Consider the following 24,439-nt stretch of genomic DNA (forward strand, 5'->3'; position numbering starts at 1 on the left):
ATTTTATCTAACACACGTAAATATATATAAAGGAAGTCGAGAGTAAAATTGACGTAGTCTTCCTCTAGACCCTCTATCCTGCTTCTGACTGTATGGAGACATGCCAGAAATTACTCTTCAGGTTTGGTATTTGTGTGTTTTTCTTTCATAGTGACAATGTGGCAGTGAATAGCTCTGGATAATTCCCAATAAATCAGAAGTAGCAGGGATAATTAGCATGAGGAGGTGTTCACTATATGAACTAGAGCCTTGACAAGATGGTGGTTCTTGGGGCCGGCCTGGTGGCACAGCAGTTAAGTGCACACGTTCTGCTACGGTGGCCCGGGGTTCGCCGGTTGGGATCCTGGGTGCAGACATGGCACCACATGGCAAGCCATGCTGTGGTAGGCGTCCCACATATAAAGTAGAGGAAGATGGGTATGGATATGAGCTCAGGGCCAGTCTTCCTCAGCAAAGAGAGGAGGATTGGCAGCAGATGTTAGCTCAGGGCTAATCTTCCTCAAAAAATAAAAAAAGATTGTAGTTCTCAGCAATGAATAAAGTATTCCGAAAGGAATGCTTTTTCTTTTATTTCACATTTTACAAAACAGTTTAACACTTTGAATAAAGAGGTGATACATGCTCAAACACACTTCTTTTGTGGTTTTACGTGTTTATGTCTTTACTCAGTTTCTGAGTCATTCAAAATGTTTTAATAATGGTGACAAAATGATGTGACACTGATGTTGAGAGAGTAGAGATTTCTTAAATGACTTTACTTAGCATGACTGGGTCCCCCCCCCATTCCTTAGACTGTGAAATTGTTAATTCCTGTGATTGTTTGATAATGATGAATACCTTCACAACTTTTAAAAGTTCTTTAGTTGGTATTATCTTTGATTTTTTTCAGGTACTTAGAAATTTATGCAGAAAAATGTTGGTGGTCTCCTGGCTTGAGGGCCTTATGATTCCTTTAAAGTCATACAGCTGGTCAGTGGTAGAGTTAGATCTTAAATTGTTTTTATAGCTGATTGGCTTAATTACTGTGCCCTATGAAGGAAATTGATGACTTTGCAAAGATGAAGAGTTCTTCTGCATAAATGTCTCATAACTTTTAGATGGTAAGAGATAAGGAAGTTAGGAGACAGACAGCGGCAGACTTGGAAAAGTTTTGTAAGAGAAAATAGATTTAATATCCAATATATATAAAAATCCTCTTCCAAAGCAGAGGAAAAACAATTAATTGGAAATACAGGTAAAAGATATCACCAAAGAGGAAATACTGGTCACTAATAAATGCATGAAAAGATGTTCAATCTCTCTATTAATAGAAATATAAATTAAAGCTATCAGCATTTTCCACCCATGATCTTGGCAAGAATTAAAAAAAATGGAAAATAGTGGCTGTTGGTGAGGGTATGGGAAGACCAACACACCCCTGTATGCTGGTGGTAGGTTCATCGTTTTTGGAGCTCAGTTTGGCCAGACGTACGTCCTGCCTAGGCTTAAATCATGCAGTAGGCACACCACATCAACTTAATATTTAGGAGATGGTACTGTGAAGTTAATCCTAACTTTTAAAACACTTGGATACAGTAACTGCCATGTACTCTGGCTTTCTTTTCTTTTATTACCTATTTCTTGAATGTTTACTTTGTGCAAGGTACTGTACTAATAAGCATTTTCAATAAATTGTTTTATCATTAAAATGACTTTTTGAGGCAGATATTTTTATCCCTATTTTGTAGATGTGGAAACTTAGGCCAGAGAGGTTAAGTAAGCTCATTTAACCAGTGAGTAAAAGAGACTAAATTTAGCTTTAAAACTTTGGCCTTAATCACTATCTGATTAGATAGTTAATAATTAATTGATTTGTGATACCCAGCATATCATAAATCTTACCTTTATTACAATGATTTCATTTTCTAAGTTAACATTTTGTAACATATGCTTAATTTCTTCATTAGAATGCTAACATTATAAGTTTACTGTTTTATTTCTTCATTGGAATGTCAGCCTGATGCAAGTGAAGCCCTCATTGATGGAAAGTCTTTTACTTTTTTTCCAGAGGATCTGAAGAGGCAAAATGCAGTGTTACAAGCTGCACAAGATGATTTGGGACACCTTCGGACACAGCTGTGGGAAGCCCAAGCAGAGATGGAAAATATTAAGGCCATTGCCACAGTCTCTGAGAATACCAAGCAAGAAGCTATAGACGAAGTGAAAAGACAGTGGAGAGAAGAAGTCGCTTCACTTCAGGCTGTCATGAAGGGTAAAGACAAAGAAAGTTGGATCTGTTATATGATTTAAGATAACTGATTCTGATGATTGAGAACATTTTCAGAGGGTCTTAAAATATATCCTGAGTTTCATTTGTGGCTTTATATATTACCGTCTTCAAGATGTACTGTTGTCTTTAACATAAAAGGGAAGCCAATAATAGTGTACGTGGGTAAATCATCTGTATCTTTAACAAATTTAATAATGGAGAATTATAATGAATGTTACAGAGATATAGCATTAAATGAGAACTATAGTTCATGATAAGGTTTAAAGCGGGGCTTCAAAATCGATTTTCTTATGGGAGTCAGGCAAGTAACGTCAGTGAATGAAGCTTATGAACACAGAGAGTATGCAGAACCTCCCAGGTGAAAAGTAAAGTTGCTATTTACGCTTATTAGTTTCAGCGAATTATTGCCCATCCAGTCCAGTGTTGCCATGTCTTTTACATTTTTAAGAAAAATTTGGGTTTTTATGTGAAATCTTCACTGCAATCGATGAGGTGAAATGGCCTATGGGATAGAATAGGCTTTATGGGCTGCCAGCTTGTGACCGTTGGTCTAAAGGAAGAGTGGTAGTTTCGTCTCTTTATCTGCTGTTGGCACTAGTGCTTTATTACTTCCTGCATTTCTGAGAAGATTATAATCAAATGAAGTAAGTTGCTGCCTGAATCTTTGGGTTCCTGGAATTAGTTTAGTTAATATTATAAGCGTGAAATAGTGATGACTTTTTTTTCCATCTTCGCAGTTGTGTCGTTTTTGACTTAGTGTTCTTTGTAAGAAGGCCAATTAGACTAGCCCTGTTTCTGAGTTTGTGGCTGTCACCTAGGGATTACTCTAAGCCCCATGTAACAATCCTGACTATAGTGGCTTGCCCAAATAGGAGTTCATTTTTCTCACAGAAGAAGAAATCCAGAGGTAGGTAGTCTAGGGCTGGTTACTGTGCTTGCATGACGTCCTCAGTGTCCTGGGCTTCTTCAGACCTTCTGTTCCTTCATCCTCAGTATGTGTTTTCAACTTCATTTCACCTCATGGCTGAAAAATGGCTGCTCTTCCTTCAGTCTGCCTCAGAAAAGCAAAAATTTGCTAGAAATCTCCAGCATATACCCCCCTCACAATTTATCGAGGTGTGTAGTACCCATAACTACAAGGACAACTGGAAAATCTGGTTTTTAAATTGGGTCATTGACTTCCTAAACAAAATTCGGGTTTTATTAGTAAGGAAGAAGAAGGAGTGGAAATTAATGGGTAACTAGCAGTGTTTATCACATAGTTTTAAGATTATATTAAAGCCATTTTACAAAGACTTTATAGAATTTGTCTCAGTTTAGAATCTGGAGTTGCAGTAAAATATTCCAGAAATATATCCCTTTTCTCACACTTTCAGGTGGTTGGATTGGAGTGACATGTTACATTTGTCTTAGGAGCCGTTGCATAGTGTCTAAGAACATAGGTTTTGGAATTGGCGTTAGCTTTGAATTCTAACTGTGCTTCTTTCTGTATGAAACATTGGCCAGAGTATTTAACCTTTCCTAAGCTTTCCTCATCTGTAAAATAATATATGGCACAGATCTAATGTGAAGATTAGAGATGACGATTTAAAGCCCTTAGCAGACTTTCTATGCATAATGAGAACTAGAAATGTTAGGGGGTTTTTAGTGAATTAAAAGATTTCCAGAAATTAGGCATGAACTCTTTACATAAGTACTTTTTAAATTTTAGTGTGTCAAAACATTTTTTTTCAGAATGCTTAGACATGAAACATTTGGTGATGTTTTGTAGAAACAGTTCGTGACTATGAGCACCAGTTCCACCATAGGCTGGAGCAGGAACGAACACAGTGGGCACAGTATCGAGAATCTGCAGAGAGGGAAATAGCTGATTTAAGGAGAAGGCTGTCTGAAGGTCAAGAGGAGGAAAATTTAGAAAATGAAATGAAAAAGGTATGAAGGAATGTATTCATCTGTAGACATATTTGAATCCATATGCAAGATGCTTTAATATTATTGTGGTAATAGAAGTTGTACATAAGTTTATGTTTTCTGTTACAGAAATTATTTGGACACAGACCTAAATATAGTAGTGGATAATTTGATGCCCTTCCCCCAGCTATTTGTATGGCTAACTCCCTCACCTTCTTCACCTCGTGAGGCCTGTCCTGACCCTGCCTGTCCTGACCCTGCCGTTTAACATTGCAACCTGCCCACTTCCCTCCCCCACCTACCACAGCTCTGCTGGCTGCCCTTATTCTATTCTAATTTTTCCTTTTCCGTAGCATGTACTTCCTTATAATATAGAATTCACCTATTTATTATGATTATTGTTTGCTATGTTTCTCTCCTGGTAAGCTCCAGGAGGACAGGACTCTTATTTATTTGTGTAGCCTAAATGCCTAGAATAGTGTCTAGCACATAGGTACTCAGTAAATATTTGTTGAATGAGTCTTGTTGCTTGGTGATCGTTTCTAAACCAAAGCTTTAGAACAGATGTTAATTTTCCTTCTTTCTCAATATACTCTGGTTCCTGTGTGATGACTGTACCGCATATTATGTGTGGACATATTACCATAAAATGCCTGAACACAGAGCAACTAAATATAATGTGAAACATTTTATCATTGAGACAATTTAAAAAGCTTTTTGGCCAGGTTGATTATATAAACATTTACTTTATTAATTTATGTACATGCATATATCTTAAATCACATATTATAAAAAATAATAATTAGAATTTGATTTTTCTTTTCAATCAGATTAATCATAATCTTTGGTTCTATTCTTGTCCATACAAGGACTACTTTTATGTATTTAGAAGGCTATTTAATTAGTTTTTTAATAATGTAAAAATCATCTGAGAACCCAGTACCCAAAACAAAAGCTTGAACTTTGAGCAATAGTTTTTTTCCACTCTCATTTCAGAAAAAGATTGTAATTGAGCATCATCATGAGGATCTGACAATGTCTTCATCATCACTAGAGTTGCTTAGTCATCTAACGTAGTTATCCAAAGTGACAGCGTTCACTTCTCTCAAGTTGTTTGAGATGAATTTGTACTTGATGCTGTCATTGGAAATTTTATTCCAAGCCACAAGTACACATTCTCATGAGGATAATTTTTTTCATTCTTCTAATATATTCATGATTTCCACAACCTGCCACTTTTTGTTGTTTTTAAAATTTATTTTTTAAAATAAACTTTATTTTTTAGAGCAGTATTTAATTTACAGAAAAATTGTGAAGATAGTACAGAGTTCCCATACACTCTACACCCAGTTTCCCCTGTTATTAACATCTTACATTGGTATGGTTCATTTGTCACAATTAATAAGCCAATGTTGATTCATTGTTATTAACTGAAGTCCATTCTTTGTATTCAGATTTCATTAGTTTTTACCTACTGTCCTTTTTTTCTATTCCAGGATCTCATCCAGGACACCACAATAGATTTAGTCATGTATCTTTAGGCTCCTCTTGACTGTGACAATTTCTCAGATTTTCATTATTTTTAAAGGCCTTTCTGTCATTTAAAACGAATTATCCCTAAAAGTTTTGTTTATAATGATATGTAACACTTGGAATTGTGAGGTCATCTTTGCATTAACAAATAACTCAATCTGTGTTAACTTCTTTGCTTCCCCCCTTTTTTCCTGCTGATTTGTATCAGCTGACCTCTGTAAGCATCCCAAATTAGCCTTGACTGAAGTTATTTTAAGCTCGCATGTCTTTTGCAAACAGGACTTAGTTCAAAATAAAATGAATGATGAAATGACTTTGTAAGGACCAGAAAATAAAGTGAACCTCCCTTTTCTGAGACAGATTTTTTTAGGGAAAATTTCCACTTTGGGCATATGTGATATTTTCCCTATCATGAACAATTTAAGATAAGCTTGAGCTCATTTAAATTGAGTGAATAAGGTTAATTTTTATTTTCACCAGAAGGAAAAAAGCTAACTTTTGAGTCTGCCTTTGTTTCAGTATATCTATATCTGTCTATATATATACACACACACACACACACATATGTATGTGTGTATATATAGTATACTGAATATATAGTGAAAATAAAAATTATATATATAATATGTAATATATAATGAAAATTATATAATTATATAATATATATAATACATAATTATGTAATGAAAATTCATGTATAATGAAAATTTACTAGTTTACTAGTATGGGTGTTGTTTCCTTTTAATCCATGTTTTTGAGAATGAAGGATGAAAAACAATATGGGGGTCATTCTTTGAGTTTGTTTTATTTAAATATCAAAAGTAAAATAATATTTAAAGCACTCTTTAAATAACTGGGTGGATGGAAGCCTTTTATAGCAACATAATTTTCTAATACTTTAGAAAAGACATTGTTCTATTTTCTAGTGCTTAAAAATAATCTTTTCAGTATTTATAAGGAATTATGGTTTCATTAATTTAGTAACCAGAATTATAAAAAAGTATTTATTATGTGTATTTCCTTTTATATAGAGAATATTTTCCAACTCAATTTCTCAATTATTTAAAAAGTCAAATTTGTCATAGTGAATCCATTTTCCTATGTACTCCCAAATTCTAAGTGGAATATTTGGGAAAACTGTGATTCTGACTTGATATTCAAAGTAATGCAACATTGAAAAGTTAGACGTGGTTCAGTTTTGCGAGTGCTAATGCAGTGCCTGGTAGACTTATTTGTTATACTAATTTTAACGAGTGGGTCAGAGTTTCTGAGAAAAGCAATAAATCAGTAAGTTGTAGCACTTAATTCTTTTTAACCATAGGCCCAAGAGGATGCTGAAAAACTTCGGTCTGTTGTGATGCCCATGGAGAAGGAAATTGCAGCTTTGAAAGATAAACTGACAGAGGCTGAAGACAAGATTAAAGAGCTGGAGGCCTCAAAGGTTGTGAAACACTGTAATCCATTTGCTTGAAAACCAAGATTCTGCCCTAATGCCACGAGCAAAATTAGAATCACTAAGGGGGTAAAAACTAATTTAGACTATGCATCTTAAGAATATTGCTTTCTTTCAAATGCAAAAAGATGTTAGAGATGATTTCGCCCTTATGGATATTTTAAATAATCACAACAGTGATGCTTTTGCAGCTTTGTTACAAAGTTAGTGTTCGTTTTCTTATCAGAATGAGACTCCATCTCATTCATTTTCTTATCAAGGAAAAGAAGCTGTTCAAAGTTGACTTTGTTTTCTGAAGCCAGACCCAGAATTGATCTTTTAGAGATGATGTAGCTATAGTATGGCTGGATTTGTTGGCCATAAAGACAGAAAATACAAAAGGAATGTCAAAATTTTAAGTAATTAATTAAAAGAAAGTAGGAAAGAAAGAAAAAAATAAAAGATAGTAAACAAAAGCACAACACAGGAATGTATCAGTAGTCCTTGTAAATCTAAACTGATAATCACCTGCTAAGAAGGATCGGACTAATCAAAGGAGGGTTGCTGGAGCAATTATAATATGAAACAGGATTTAGGGAAAAAAGAGTTAATAGAGATAAAGAGGGAGTGCATCTAATAAATAATCCTTCAATAAGACATGACAATCATGAACTTGAATACAGTTTACATAGCTTTGAAATACGTGAACTAAAAAGTGACCGTTACAAGGGGAAGTTCACATTCACAATTATAGTAGTAGATTTAAACTGACCTTTGACAAGTGATAATGCAAGCAGAAAAAAATATTAGTAGGGATACAGAAGTTTTGAGCAATCTGGTTGATCATTTAGATGTAATAGACACACAGAACCTATACCCAAAAAGGAGAGACTATGTTTTATACTGTAGTGGAGGATGGTAGTTAAGAGCTCAACATTTATTAGCTGGGTGACCTTGGGAAAATTACTGAATCTTACTTTGCATTGGTTTTCTCATCTATAAAATGGGGATAATAGTACTACCTGCTTTGTAAGACTATTATAAGGATTATGTAAGTTAACATATAAAGCACTTAGGATAGTGCATGGAATAAAGTAGTATTATGTTTAGGTACATTGTACTTTTCATAAGGTCACAAAGGAAGTGTGAACAAATTTCACAGAAGTGATGTACAGACCCAAGTCTCTGACCACAGGTTATTAAATTATTTACTATAAAATGATAGCTAAAATATGGGGCCGGCCCGGTGGCGCAGCGGTTAAGTTGGCACGTTCCGCTTCTCGGCGGCCCGGGGTTCGCTGGTTTGGATCCTGGGTGCGGACATGGCACTGCTTGGCAGCCATGCTGTGGTAGGCGTCCCACATATAAACTAGAGGAAGATGGACACGGATGTTAGCTCAGAGCCAGGCTTCCTCAGCAAAAAGAGGAGGACTGGCAGTAGTTAGCTGAGGGCTAATCTTCCTCCAAAAAAAAACAAAAAAACAAAAAAAAAAACCACTCTTGGGGCTGGCCCCGTGGCCGAGTGGTTAAGTTTGCGCGCTCCGCTGCAGGCGGCCCAGTGTTTCGTTGGTTCGAATCTGGGGCACGGACGTGGCACTGCTCATCAGACCACACTGAGGCAGCATCCCACATACCACAACTAGAAGGACCCACAACAAAGAATATACAACTATGTACTGGGGGCTTTGGGGAGAAAAAGGAAAAAAAAAAAAAAAAAAAAAATCTTAAAAAAAAAAAATGATTTGGGGCTGGCCCCGTGGCCGAGTGGTTAAGTTCGCGTGCTCTGCTGCAGGCGGCCCAGTGTTTCGTTGGTTCGAATCCTGGGCACGGACATGGCACTGCTCGTCAGACCACGCTGAGGCAGCGTCCCACATGCCACAACTAGAAGAACCCACAACGAAGAATACACAACTATGTACCGGGGGGCTTTGGGGAGAAAAAGGAAAAAATAAAATCTTTAAAAAAAAAATGATTTAAATAGTGTTTAAAAAAAAATGATAGCTAAAATAAAATGTCTGGAAGTGAAAAAAATGAATTCATATGGAAAAAGGAATTGTAAAATATTTAGATTGATTTAATATTTTACTCAATCTAAGAAAAGAACAATAGTACAAACAATATGAATGGAAGAAATAATACAGGTAAGAGCAGAAATTGGTGAAATAGAAAAGCAAAAGATGTCACACCAATAGATTTGAAATGAAATAAATTTGATGAAATGAAAAAATTTCTAATAAAAGATAATTAGCCAAGATCATCTCAAGATAAAATAGGAAAACTAAAGTAGTCAATAAGTATTAAAGAAAGTGAATTTATAGTCAAAATCTTTCTGTCCCCTCTCTTCCAAAAGACAGTGGACTCAGTGGGTTTTCCAGGCAGTTTTTTCCAAACCTTCTGGAAAGAGATAATCCTAATATTTCCCAAACTGTATTAGAGACTAGAAAAAGAGGGAAAGCTCTCCAACTCATTTTATGAGACCTGTATAACTACATTACAAACATACACAGAGTAAGGTAGTATAAGAAAAATATATAGAGATCTGTCTCATTTAGGAATACAGAAACAAAAATTTTCAACAGTATAGTTTTTAAAGGAAAAAAAAAAAAGATCATGACCAAATAGGGTATATTCCCAGGAATTTAAAGATGGTAGATCACCAGAAAACCTGTTATTGTTATATACCACATAAAAAAATTGTAGGAGAAGAGCAATATATTCATCTTAGATTCAAAAAGGCATTTAATAAATTTAAACACCCAATAACTTAATAAAGGGCTATTTAACCTTCGGCAAGCATCATAATTAATGATGAATGTTTTGCAGCCTTACTATTAATGACAGGAACAGTATGAGGAGAGCTCCGTTCAAACATTTTGTTCAGGTTGTTTTTGTGGCCCTAGACAATGTAGCAACATGAGATAAAGAAATGAGGCATGGGGCCGGTCTGGTAGCAGAGTGGTTAAGTTCACATGCTCCACTTCAGTGGCCCAGGGTTTGTGGGTTCGGATCCTGGGCCTGGACCTACATACCACTCGTCAAGCCATGCTGTGGCAGTGTCCCACATACACAATAGAGGAAGACTGGCACAGATGTTAGCGACAATCTTCCTCAAGCAAAAAGAGAAGGATTGGCAACAGATGTTAGCTAAGGGCCAATATTCCTCACCAAAAAAAAAAAAAAAAAAAAGGAAAAGAAAAGAAATGAGGCATAAGAACTGGAAAGAAAGCCGTGAAACTGATTTGCTTGTCTATATAGAAAAGCAAGAGAATATATAGATTATTAGACCTGATAAGAGTTCAGGAAAGTTGTTCCAACAAGATTAACGTACAAAAATAGTAGTGTTTCTTTTTATTTGAGGAAGATGAGCCCTGAGCTAACATCTGCCACCAATCCTTTTCTTTTTACTGAGGAAGATTGGCCCTGAGTTAACATCTGTGCTCATCTTCCTCTGTTTTATATGTGGGATGCCTGCCACAGCATGGCTTGATAAGATGTGTGTTGGTCTGCACCCGGGATCCGAACTCACGATCCCCTGGCTGCTAAAGTGGAGTGTGCGAACTTAACCATTGTGCCACTGGGCTGGCCCTGATAGTAGTGTGCTATACCCCAGTAATATCCAATTAAAGAATATAATGGGGGGGAAGATCCCATTCTCAATAGCAAAAAACCCCACAAAACTATATAAGTTACCTGATAATATATCTAATCAAAAAAGGGCAAGATCTTTATGGAATACATTAAAATTGAAGATCTGAATGCATGTGTGTTCTTGAATGAAAAGATAATATATTATAAAGCAGCATGCAGTATATCCCCAAATTCATTTATAAATTTAAAATTCCACTCAAAGTCCAGCAGTTCAATAAGGAACTTGATTCGTAGATCCTAGAATTCATACATGCAAAGGATCAGAAATATACCCAGCAAAATTTTGAAGAAGGCCAGGTGAGGAGACTCACCCTGCCTACCAGACATTAAGACTTAGAATAAAGCTGCTGTAATCAAGATTGTTATTGGTTTAGGGATAAACAAGTGGACCAGTGAAACAGAATAGAGAGCCCAGAAATAGACCCATATGTATATGGAAATTTGATAAATGACGGATGGCATTACAAATCAGTGGGAAAAGAATGGATTTTTAAAAGATAGACTTTTAAAATAATTAGTTATAAATATAGAATAAAGTGAAATTAGCTTTCTACCTCATACTTTACAAAAGTTAACTTCAATTAATTAGAAAGCTAAGAATGAAAAGTAAATCTTTAAAACTTTTAGATGTTAAAAAAAGACAGTGTTAGGGGGCTGGCCCCATGGTCGAGTGGTTAAGTTCACGTGCTCCACTGCAGGCGGCCCAGTGTTTTGTTGGTTCGAATCCTGGGCGTGGACATGGCACTGCTCATCAGACCACGCTGAGGCAGCGTCCCACATGCCACAACTAGAAGGACCCACAACGAAGAATATACAACTATGTACTGGGGGGCTTTGGGGAGAAAAAGGAAAAAAATAAAACCTTTAAAAAAAAATGTTATTTGGAGTACAAAAACATTTCTTAAATAAGACAAAAATATTGACTGTGAAAGAAAAGATTGAAAAATTTGCCAACATTAGAATATAAAACTTCCTTATTAAAAGTTAACACAAAAAGTGAAAAGAGAAGCTATAAACTGTTAGAAGATATCTATACTTCTTATACTTCACAAAAAATCAGTATCCAAAATTAATAAAAATTGCCAAGTGTGTAAGTGCCAAATGACCCAATAGAGAAATAAGAAATGAACAAGCAATTCACAAAAGAGGAAACCAGAATAGTCAAGGAATGTGAAAAGATATTCAACGTCACTAGAAATTAGGGAAATATAAGTGAAAATATAATACCATTTTTACTCTAATGGGATTTAAGTCTTACAGTACAAATTTATTGCATTCACCCACTGTCAGAGTCTGTGAAACTCTTCCCAGTTTCAGCTACTGTTGTCAGATTGGAGCTCCAGTTGACTATTTTGGAGTTCTTGGGGCCCTTGTTGCTTCCTTTTACTTTCCCCTGCATGGATGCCGATACCATGTAAGTCCATATATGTAGATGTCAGTAGTTTGTCCTCATCCTCTTTTTATCACTTGTTTTTTTTTGTAGATGTCTGTGTGTTTTTGGTTTTGTTATTTTAGTAGCTCTGTTGTTAGGGCATATGGAATTCAAGGAAATTCACATTACTCTGCCACCACTGCCATCATCTTCCCAGAGTTCTGCTCAGTAGCTTTCAAATGTTAGAAATTCATTGATTATAAATTGAGTCAAATATTTATTCCAAGAACTAATAGCTGATAGAATTAGTAGTTATATACCACCAGTTTATATCTGCCATATTGACTCTTTTACCATCAACTGAATTATCACCCTCTCTATGTGACAGGGAAATGCCTCACAGCAGTCAGCACTTTGTTGTGCTTTGTTAGTATCTTTCTGGTTGGCTGACAACCTCTAGTGAAACATCAGATAGCAGCTTAAATAATCATTTTAGTCTGTGACCTCTACCACTGTATTGTATTAAATGGTCTAGGAGTAAAGATAATTGAAAACAGATCAGCCATCTGTTTTGTGTGTGAAGAAATGAGAACATAAAAGACATGAAAATGACCTTGAAAGTGAAATTAGATACAGTTATTTGAGAAAGTTGAAAGTTAGCTATATGGCCAAAATTTAGGATGGATAATTTGTAAGATAGGGTAAAACAAGTGATTCTGTAATCACTTTTGGGGCAAGATTGCATTTTATTTTGGTTATAACTATTTCAGATATTAGACTATATTGTTAATGTTTGAATATTGTAGTTAATTGTTCAACAGAAATAAAGCAGTTTTGTAAAAGATGTGATTTTGGCAGCCAGCCCGGTGGCATAGTGGTTAAGTTTGTGTGCTCCGCCGCTGTGGTCGCCCGGGATTCACAGGTTTGGATCCCGGGCTTGAACCTGTCATCTTGTCAAGCTGTGCTGTGGTGGCATCCCACATAAAGTAGAGGAAATTTGGCACAAATGTTACCTCAGCAACAATCTTCTTCAAACAAAAAGAGGAAGATTGGCAACAGATGTTAGCTCAGGGCCAAATTTCCTCACACATGCAAAAAATAAAAAAAAATAAAAGATGTGATTTAAAAAAGTATTCTGCACTTGTCTTCAAGTTTGCGTTCATTACAGTATGAGACCAATTATTTTTTCCACCATGACTTCCTCTTTTTTCCTTCCATGAATATATGTCTGTGACAAGGTCTCTTCTTTATAAATTTAAGGCATTTAGAATTACCCCTCTAGAAATCAAAGAAAAACAAATTTACCAGAGTGTGGTATCATTTTTATGTTTAGAAAGTAACTACTGTTTAAAAAACCCACCACCACCACCACCACCTGGTGTTACTGAGTATGTGATAAAGTGAGCACATGTATGTGTTGCTCTGGGAATACAAATCTGAACTACCTTTTTGAAGAACAATGTTCAAAACTGTTATGTATAATCTCAATTGTATATTTATGCTGGTGATAAGATTATAGATAATGTCAACTATTAATTATTTCCCCAGTTTTCCATGGTAAGTAGGTATTTGTTTTGTAATTAAAAATTATAAATGTTAATTTTTTTGTAAATTTAAATTTATGTAAATAGAAATAAAAATTTTTTTCAAGGCACATCCAGAACTTACCATTATGCCTAAGATAGAAACTGGTGTGAATTTTAGTTTAATACAATTGCCTCTTGTTTCAGGTTAAAGAATTGAATCATTATCTGGAAGCTGAGAAATCTTGTAGGACTGACCTAGAGATGTACGTGGCTGTTTTGAATACTCAGAAATCCGTTTTACAAGAAGATGCTGAGAAACTGCGCAAAGAATTGCATGAAGGTAAATAAATATTCTGTATATTTTAATTTCAGTCTCTAAGAGAACTCTGTAAATAAAATTGATATTAAGAACAATAACAAATCCTAAAATACCAGTCCAAGATGTTAGTGATTCAGTTTAAGCTGTGTAGTCGGTTTGAATGTTCTCATGAAAAGCTGGAGATGCGAGGTCTACTAAAGATACTTGAATTGTTAGTGGCTTCTGTTTCCTCCGGGACCCCAGTAATAACAAAGCATGAGCTCTGGGCAGAAAGATAATAGGGCTGGGAACTTCTGCATAAACTGCTTTTGCCCCCAGACCCATTTTGATGGAGGTGGATTAGCAAAAGTGAAAATGGGACAGAGAGGGCAGATAGTGTATTCTGCTGTCCTTAGGAACATCCCTGTTTATAAGGGACACTTTTGATTTAAGTAGCCTGGTCAGAGAGTGAGGCAGAAATGGACTCTCCTTTTTTTCTTCTCCTCCCCAAAGCTCCCCAGTACATAGTCATATATTCTAGTTGCAGCTCCTTCTAGTTGTGCCTGTGGGACACCACCTCAACATGGCTTGATGAGTGGTGCTAGGTCTGCATCCAGTATCTGAAGAGGCAAAACCCTGGGCCGCAAAAGCAGAGCGCACGAACTTAACTGCTGGGCCACGGGGCCAGCCCCAGAAATTGACTCTCTTTTCCCAGGATAGAGGAAGAAGGCTCATCCTTACCCCATTAAAAGAAAAATATACTTTTGTCTAATTCTTTTGGTGATTCCCATATATTGAGGTTCTTAAGGCTTATGTGTCATGGACTTCTTTGGCAGTCTTGTGAAGCCCTCTCAGAATAATGTTTTTAATCCATAAAATACATAAGATTATAAGAGAAACCAATTATATTATAAAGCAATTACCAAATAAATAACCACAAACTTATGATATAGTAATAGATGTGCTACTTTATTGACACATTAAATAACAAGGTCTAGTAGCAGGTCTGATTACTGTAATTTTGAAGTAGCGATGTGCATAAATGATATTGACATGTCTGCAACCGCTGTACTAGGGTATGAAAATATCTGTTACTTCTGTTTGTGACCAAGTCATAGGTATTGTTACAATAACTGTGGTTGTTGCATACATTTTATAATCGAAAAAAATGATAAATTTCAGTTAGAGGTTAATGAAAATAAAGATCTTATTTTTTTTTCCTCACCCAAATGCGTGGACGCCTTGAAATCTTATACTTGTTGTGGGTTATTCTAGTGACATATTTTAATAAGCAGGTTTAGGACTGTGGTGATAGGGTCCTATAATGAATACTTAAGAATTTCAAATGCTGTGGAAGATATAGCTCTTTCATAAATAATTTAGGTTGCATATGAGTTGGTTTCTTCCCCAAATAGTGGAAAGCGGAAATTTTATAAGCCTATAGAATTATTTCATAAAACATTAGGAAAATAACCCAAAGTTTGACCAGGTCTTAGGCTTTCAGGAAACACTTTTCAAATGTGCTGTTATAGCCAAAAAGACACCCAAACTCTGAAAGGGTATCCAAAAGAAATAGGAGTTTGTTTAAAGTATGTGCCCCAACCTTTCCAGAAATAGTTATGTCTGGTAAAGTATCTGAGAAGGTTCATTAAAATGGGTAAAGGGAAGGGGCTGGCCCCCTGGCGTAGTTGTTAGGTTTGCATGCTCCACTTTGGCAGCCTGGGGTTCACAGGTTTAGATCCTGGGTGCGGACCTAGCACCGCTTGTCAAGCCATGCTGTGGGGGATCCCACATAAAGTGGAGGAAGATTGGTGTAGATGTTAGCTCAGCGACAGTCTTTCTCGAGCAAAAAGAGGAGGATTGGCAACAGATGTTAGCTCAGGGCCCACCTTCCTCGCACACACAAAAAACAAAGAGTAAGGGGGTAGAGTAATTTCCATACTGAAACATTCACACTAAAAAAATAGTATTTAAATGAAAAGAAGACAGATAAACATTGAGCAGCATTGTAACTTACAGCCTAAATTGGGGGAATTAGATATGCAACCAACTTAATAGAGTTGCATATCGTAGATGTTAGGCTTAGAAGTGTGTTAAAGGCAGCAGTGCCGCAAACAAGCTTCTTGAAAGAAATTATTCTTAAGTGGAGTTTTGAAAGATAGGTATTTGTCAGGTAGTGAGAGATGAGCATGACATTTAAGGCCATTTGTATGTGGTGCAACAAGGTAAGGAAGTGTTAAGAGATGTGGTTCAGCAAAATTAGGATGCAAGAGGCACTGGGGCAAAATATGAGATGGGAGAGGTAGACATGGGCCACATCATGGAGACCGTATGCTAAGCATTTTGTACTTTACCATATGGATAGTAAGGAGACCCTAAAGGGTTTTTAAAATTTTTTCTTAAATAGCAGCTTTATTGAGACGTAATTCCCATGCCGTGAAGTTTACTCTTACAAAGTGTACAATTCAGTGGTTTTTAATGTATTCACAAAGTTGTACATCATCATCACTGTCTAATTCCAGAACATTTTCATTACTCCAAAAGGAAATTCTGTACCTATTACCAGTCATTCCCTATGCTCTCCTCTTCAACCACTGATCTACTTTCTGTCTCTCTAGATTTGCTTATTCTGGACTTCCGTATAAATGGGATCACACAATATTGGCCTTTTGTGTCTGGCTCCTCTGAAGGGCTTTAAATTTGAGAGTGATAATATTAATTATGCATTTTAGAATGTTTAACAGCAGTGTGGAGGGTAGAGTAGAGAGGGCAGGTCTGTTAGCAGGAAAAATAACAGAGGGACTCCCGTTGTAGTTGTCTAGGTCGCAGGGCTGATCTAAGGCGGAAGATGGCTGAGTCGTACTGTACAGGAGGCAGAATTAGTAGGCTCTGTCACAGTCGAATGTGTTGGGGTGAGGAAAAGTCAGCAGTATGAGTTTCTCAGGATTCTGTCCCTAGTGGCTGGGTACATGGGCAGATAGATGCTGCTGCCTATTTCTTTTGGCAAAAGATGGCTGATCTGATGAGTATCAACAATATAAGCATTTACAAAAATTCTTGGACTTATCCTGAGAGGTCAAAACTAAATGAGCTAAGAAGGATTCCTGGACAACAGATTTATCAGTGTATTAAAGACAATTAGGACTGGTTGCTGTACCTTTGCCCTTTAGAGCAACATTTCCCAGTGTATTCCCTAGAACATGTGATATTATGTGAGTGGCCCTATTGAAAGGATTTTTTGGCAAATAAAATTTGGGAAATACTGTACCCTATATCATCTTCCAAGAGAACATAGATATCCGTAAGACCCTGAGCCCAATGTCCTGCAGTAAAGAAGTCTTTAAAAGTTTATTTAGGGGCCGGCCCCTTGGCTGAGTGGTTAGGATCGTGCACTCCGCTTTGGCGGCCTGGGGTTCCACCGGTTCGGATCCTGGGTGCGGACATGGCACCGCTCATCAAGCCATGCTGAGATGGCATCCCACATAGCACAGCCAGAGGCACTCACAATTACAATATGCAAGTGTGTTCTGGGGGTCTTTGGGGAGAGGAAGAAGACAGGGAAAAAAAAATTGGCAACAGATGTTAGCTCAGATGCCAATCTAAAAAAAAAAGTTTATTTAACCTGGGGTTTCTAAAACTTACTGAACACAGAAACCTTTTTTTGACATGTTCCTGTTCCTAGGAGCACACTTTGGGAGACTCTGCTTAGAGAGATGGTGTGGGGACAGCTGCCATGTCTATGACAGGTTGCCCCTTGGTTCTTGTCAGAGGCAGAATCCCAGACAGAATGGACCATTAGCTAAACCCGGTCTAGTAGCCCTGTGTTAAAGAGATTGCGTACAGTTAAAATTCAATCTTTTTGATTGGGCAATTCCTAAACAGTTTGCCATCTCTTGGAGCAAGAGCGACAACAACACAACCAGTTAAAACACACATGGCAGAAGGCCAATGACCAGTTTCTGGAGTCTCAGCGTTTGCTGATGAGGGACATGCAGCGAATGGAGATTGTGCTAACTTCAGAACAGCTCCGACAAGTTGAAGAACTGAAGAGGAAAGATCAGGTGAATAGCAGTTTTGTGGGACTTGCTTGCTTTGTTAATAATACACCACCCTTCCCTGCCCCCGCCCCCACATGTGATTGCGTTACTTTATGTCTATTAGAGATTGACTTAAGTCTGAAACAAGGTGATGTATGCCATTTCAAAAAACATAATAGCTGCATTTGAGGAATTTTTTTTCAACTTTAGAAATGACCTTGTCTGGGGGGAAAAAAACTCGTGTAGAAATGATCCTCTTGAGAGAATGAATAGTACATATTTCGGAGAAAATCTTTCTCTGCAGTTCTGTCCAGTTCTCCTAGGGCTCCTGAATTGTGTGAATCCGGGCCAGGTCTTCCAAGACATTGCTCTCAGAGCCTTGGAGTGGGAATGGAGAGGCTGAGCGATATGAAAAGGCAGGTGTCCAGCTTGCTCTATACCCAAGATCCTATTTTCTCCTTATGTTTTTTAAAAAATTACTTAAATTACATGAGTTATGCATAAATACATCCTCATGTTAAAAATATTTTGTTTTAAATACAAAGTGAGATAATAAATGTAAGTGAAAATCTCCCTTGGTATCTCCCATACCTCCCTTCACAGAAATAACCACTTATTGTAATCAGAAGTAATCAGTTTGGAAGATAGTCTTTCAGACTATTTGTGTGTGTTTATAAGTGTATATTTAGTTTTCTTTTCTATACAACCGCTATCATAGTATAAGTATTTATTCTATAACTTATTTTTCTCATAAGCATTATCTTAGATATATTTTCATGTCAGAGATCTGTCTCATTAACTGGTAACATGGATGTGCTATAATTGACTTAATTAAATGGGCATCTAGGTGATTTCCTTTTTTTTTTTTTTTGGTCATTTCAAACAGTGTTGCAGCTAATATCCTATACTACTTGTATTTACAAATATTTCCCTAGGACAGCTATGTTGAAGTTTTTCTCGGTATTATAAGAAATATTTTAGGGTGCCGGCCCTGCGGCCAAGTGGTTAGGTTTGTGTGCTCCACTTCGGCGGCCTGGGGTTTTGCCAGTTTTGGCTCCTGGGCACAGACATGGTACTGCTCATCAAGCCACGCTGAGGCAGCATCCCACATGCCACAACTAGAAGGACCCACAACTAAAAATATACAACTATGTACCGGAGGGCTTTGGGGAGAAAAAGGAAAAATAAAATCTTGGGGAAAAAAGAGAAATATTTTAAATTACCTTGTATGACTTAAGTTGGATTTTGTTTTTCAGAAGTTTCTTCCCTCTTAAATTTCTTTTCTGTCTCTTAATTCTGACTCATTCATCTTGTGTATAGACACAGTCAACTTAAATATTTAGATTCTAAAGTACAGATCTATTCATGCCCCTCTTGCTGCCCATTGAAACAGTGTAAACTCCTAAACTGGTCATTTAAGACCTTAATTAACATTTATTGAGCTTTTACTGTGTGCCAGCATTGTGCTGAGGCTTTAGATAGAAAGCATAATTTCATGTAGTTCTAAAAACAAACAAACAAACACAACAAAACTTTCCAAATGCGATGGGGGCTAATGGCAGATCTGAGGTTTGAGCCAATCTCTATTGCAGAGTCTAAGCACTTAATCACCACTCCTTTCCATATCCCTCACTTCTCATGTATCTGCCCCTCTCTTCAGTCACATCAGATCCTTCGGTGTTCCCCTACCTGCCTGCTCTTCTGTGCCCCTGCGCCTTTGTACGTGCTGTGCGTCCTTTCTCCCTAGAGCCCTTGCTTGTCTTCCCTCATGCAGTTGGCAAACTCATCCCTTCAAGATCCACCTGAGGTCTTACCTTCTTTGGGGCCCTTTTCAGATGAAATCAGTCATCGTGAGAAAACGTATAGTATTGCAATCATTGGTGTGTTTGTCCCTTCCCACCAGATGGTTTTGGGGGCCATTGAAGGTATCTTATTCATCTTTGTTGTCGTTATCACATCAACTTCAATCATTCCTTTGTATTTCATGTTTCCAATGGATGTGTAAGGTCATAACCTTTTCCTATTTTCTACAGTAATCTGAAGGAATGTTCTATGCATGTTTTCTTTCTTGGATCATTTGAAGGAGAGGGGGTGGTTTGCTTTCTCGTGTTTTGCCTTTCATATTGTATGCTCTTCTTGGCAGCTCTTTTCTGGTTTCTCCTTTATACCAGGGTTCATACTTTGTGCCTATAGTATTAAAACATTTTGTTATGACCAGATGTCCTTAAATGGGATTACAGAACAAATAAACTTGGGTCCAGTTTTTCTCTTATCATAAAGCTTTGTTCTTTTTTATTTGTTGTGAGTGGTTAAAGAACTATATGAATCATTAAGTGTAGATTACCTGGGTAATATATATATTTTTTCTTCCTAACTTTTAGGAGGAAGATGAACAACAAAGACTTAATAAGAGAAAGGATCACAAAAAAACAGATGTTGAAGAAGAAGTAAAAATACCTGTAGTGTGTGCTTTAACTCATGAAGAATCTTCAGCCCAGTTATCAAATGAAGAGGTATAGTGAATCTATAATTAAAATCATCATATACATGATGTTACCATTTTTTGCTTCTCATACATGAATCACTTAGATTGTTCATATGGGAAGTGCATAGTTACTACCTGAAAATTAGATAAAATCATAGTATTTACTTCAGTTGTTTTTCTGGTATTGTAGGTAGTACTGTTTGAAACAGGTGATTTCTCTCACAGTCTCTGAAATAATTAGTATTCTTTTTTCCAGTGATTCCAGAATTGAAACATTAGAAGAAATCTGTAATATCTACAAAATTTTTTAATATGAATAATAAATATTGCTAATATTTTGAGCTTTTGGTTTAAAAGAGATTATCTAAAGTGTTGAAACACTTAACTCCTATAGCATGTATGTGAGTAATAACTAGTATTAGGTTTTAAGCCCTAAGAACAGTGGGTGAGACTGGGCAGATTGTGATGGTGTAGGGCAGGACATTTCAGGCATTGGGAATGGATAGAGAGACCTGGAGGTGGAAAGTATGAGGTGGTGTTCCCATGGCCTCATCACCTCTCATCCAGTGTGGCAACCTCCTCATTAGCTGTCCTGTCTTCAGCCTGTCCCGCTCCACGGTACTCTCAGCGTTAGTGTTAGATTGGTTTTTCTTAAGTGCAGCTGCAGTCAGGTCACTCCTCTACTCAAAAACCACCGCTGACTCCCATTACCTACATAATTAAGTACAATTCCTTGCTCAGACCTTCGAGGCCCTGCATAATATGCACCCCGTTTTAGCCACATTGGTTGTGTTGTTGTGCTGCACTGCCCACCTTACATGTTGGTTCCTTTTCCTGGAATGCTTACCTCCCTCTGCCTTTCTGAGTATTGAAATCCTTCTAGTCATCCTTCAAGATTCATGTTGATATCTCCTCTTCAATGAGGGAAATGCTTCTCTTAATGCCTTTAGGATAAATGTCCCCAGCTTGGCATACCAGGGCCTTCATACTTGAATGACCCTTCCAGCCTTACCATCCTCTCCTCTTCATCATGGCCAGAACTTTCTGCTTACTCATGTGTGTTTATTGTCCCTGCTGTTTAGAATTTCATACTCACTCCCCAACCCCTACATCCTCTCCCAGCTGGTGAACCAGTTTCAGTTCAGTTGGATGAGGATCTTCTCTCTCTTTCAAAGGCATCATGTTTCTGGTTAGTTTGCAGATTTATTCTGAGTCATGTATAATCTTACTCCCTGGTGGCTTATATTTTCATTTTTATGGATTGTTTGACATTAAAAAGACGTTTTAGAAAATCTAGCGGACACTGAAAAGTATGATGTAATTGTTTTTCTGCATTCTTTGTTTTGGATCGTACGCTGAGGACCACTTGGCCTGACTCTGCTGTGCATTTTTTTTAATAGTTAGGCTCCCAGGGGAATGTTTCAGTTTTTGGGTACTGCCAAATATTATGTGGTTTCTGTGTCATGCGGTCCTGTGTCCAGGAATGTTTGAAAAAGTTTCAGACTTTTCAAAAAATACTTTAGCAGGAAAATAAGAAGGGGAGATTTGTTGTGATTTACAATGAAGTGGTTTTCTTATTTTTGATTCTTTCTAACAGATCTGTACGATATGTTGTGCATAACATTATTTCCTGGCATTTGAAATATCTTTTGGACTTTCAGATCTGCTATTTTGCAGTTTGAATATTGAGTATCTTTGTTTTGTGTTGAGAGTCATGACAATTTACTTTAGCTTTTGGTTTAAAGTTGATATGCAGTGCTTTGGAGACTTAGATTTATTGCTAAAAACATTTAAAATTTTTAAGACCTCGTATCTTCTTTAAACTAATGCTTAGAATATGCTTTTCTCATGACAAAGGTAATATATGTTTATTATGGAAAGTACAGGAAGGTCATGCAAAATAAAAATAACTGGTAGGTAATTCTACTAACCACCACTAACATTTTGGTATGTACCTCTCCTTTCCCTTTTTCTTTTTTTGTTTCCAAAGTTAACATCTGTTTGTATTTGCACTTTTTAAACATAAACCAGATTGCAACTCTATGTAATGTTTTATATACATTTTTTCCCTATTTAAATCTGTCTTTAAATGTTTTGGCACATCAGTAAATGTTTTCCCCCAAAATGATGTTTAACGACTGACAGTATTTCAGCATGTAAATATACCATAATTCTTTAATCCCTGACTAATTGATTTATGCTTAGATTTTAGTTTATAGAGGTGGCTAAGTGATGACACAGAAGAGATCAATCTCGTTGAAAGAGAAGTTAAGTATTATTCACAGTCCCCCTAGCAATGAGAGTCACAGTACACCAAGCAGAGCCACAAGGAGAAGCACCAGAGTTGGCTGTGAAGTAGAAGCAGGAGCAAGGGGAAAGCGTGAGCCACAGCCCTTGTTGCTGTTTTTGAGGGAAAGGCAAGGCAGAACAGGGTCAACAGCATAGGATAGGCTGGTTAGAGTAATTCCAGTGAGCTCTGGGGCAGGGGAAATACTGGCTTGGTGGGTAAGAGTTAGATTAAGGAGTTGATTGGGGGTGTGGACTCAGGATTGGTTAATTTGTATATGAAGGGTATGTTCATAGGCAAGTTGTTTATTATTTCTAGGAATCAGCTAGCTTGGGAGTGGTAGTCCCTCCCTGGCCAGCAAGGCCCCCAGAATGTCAAAAACATTGTAAAATATAGAAAATAAACAACATGATTAACACACTAATAGATAGTTAAGTTGGTTCCATTTTTTTTACTGGTACAAAACTTTTCATTATTTTAAGTAATGCCATAATGATATTATATATAATTCTTCCTTGTACATAAGTCATTATGGACTTAGCTGATTACTTTCTTAGTATAAGTTTTTGGGTAAAGAACTGCTGAGTTTAAGGGCATAAATATTTTTAAGATATTAGAACATATTGTTGAGTCATCTTTCAGAAACACCATAGCAGTTTACACGTCCCCTAGAAGTATATGTTTCTTATGTTATTACTAGCATGGTAGTCTGGTACTTTTAAAATGGCCACCACAACATTTCTGCCCCTATCCCCTTCCCACTTTGGTGTCACAGCCGCTTTGTGTATGACAGCGTTAGATGTTGGGCTCCTTTGTAAGCTAACTGAGTGGGTTCTCATTCCAGTTTTTACTAGGATAGTTACTTGGGACCTTTGCCATAGCTAGCTTAATATATACTAGATTTGTGTTCCTCAGCCATTTGAATTTCACAGATGAAAAAATCTTTAAAAAGAAAGAAATGGAGGAATTAACATAAAAGTTGTCAACTTTTTATTATACCAAGTAAGGATATTTTTAAAACGTTAAAAAAAAATCTATTCCATAGTCTTTTCCAGTTCATAAAAGGAAGGAAATTTAAGAACAAAAACTGGAAAGGATATTATCTTGAAATAAAGGCTAGTCCTTTAAGTTGAATAAGTTTAGTTTCAAGAAAAACTTGTTGCATTTTCTTTGTTTTCTAATTTTCCCACCAGCTATGTAACTGTATCATGGAATGGCTCTCTGCTTTTTGACTTTGGGAATGTGCTACACTACGTTTTTAAAAAAAATTTAGGTGAAATACACATAACATAAAATTAACCATTTAAAGTGAGCAATTCAGTGGCATTTGGTACATTTACACTGCTATGCAACCATCACCTCTGTCTGGTTTCAAAACATTTTCATCAACCCCAATGGAGACCCCATGTCCATTTAAGGAGTCACTCCCCATTCTCCTTTCCCCTTACCCTCTGGCAACCACTTTTTTTGTTGTTGTTTTTGGTCTCTATAGATTTACCTATTCTGGACATTTCATATGAATGGAATCATACAATATGTGACCTTTGCATCTGGCTTCTCTCACTTAGTGCACCACATTTAACGTTTTGATTACACCTTGCTTGAGACTTGGTTTCCAGCATACCACATTATACTCATTTC

General features: G+C 36.8%; 1 protein-coding gene across 2 annotated transcripts in view; it reads left to right on the forward strand.

Annotated features, from left to right (window-relative positions):
* The window catches only part of RABEP1 (rabaptin, RAB GTPase binding effector protein 1), a 103,924-nt gene that overhangs the window by 53,371 nt on the left and 26,114 nt on the right, over positions 1-24,439 (forward strand). For both annotated transcript variants that reach the window (XM_046676879.1, XM_046676880.1), the window contains 6 exons: positions 2,048-2,251; positions 4,041-4,201; positions 7,035-7,154; positions 13,896-14,031; positions 17,872-18,050; positions 20,408-20,539. In XM_046676879.1, coding sequence (XP_046532835.1) covers positions 2,048-2,251; positions 4,041-4,201; positions 7,035-7,154; positions 13,896-14,031; positions 17,872-18,050; positions 20,408-20,539 — 932 coding nt within the window. The remainder of the gene's footprint in view (positions 1-2,047; positions 2,252-4,040; positions 4,202-7,034; positions 7,155-13,895; positions 14,032-17,871; positions 18,051-20,407; positions 20,540-24,439) is intronic.

The sequence above is a fragment of the Equus quagga genome, chromosome 11, assembly GCF_021613505.1.
Source record: "Equus quagga isolate Etosha38 chromosome 11, UCLA_HA_Equagga_1.0, whole genome shotgun sequence".
Taxonomy (NCBI): domain Eukaryota; kingdom Metazoa; phylum Chordata; class Mammalia; order Perissodactyla; family Equidae; genus Equus; species Equus quagga.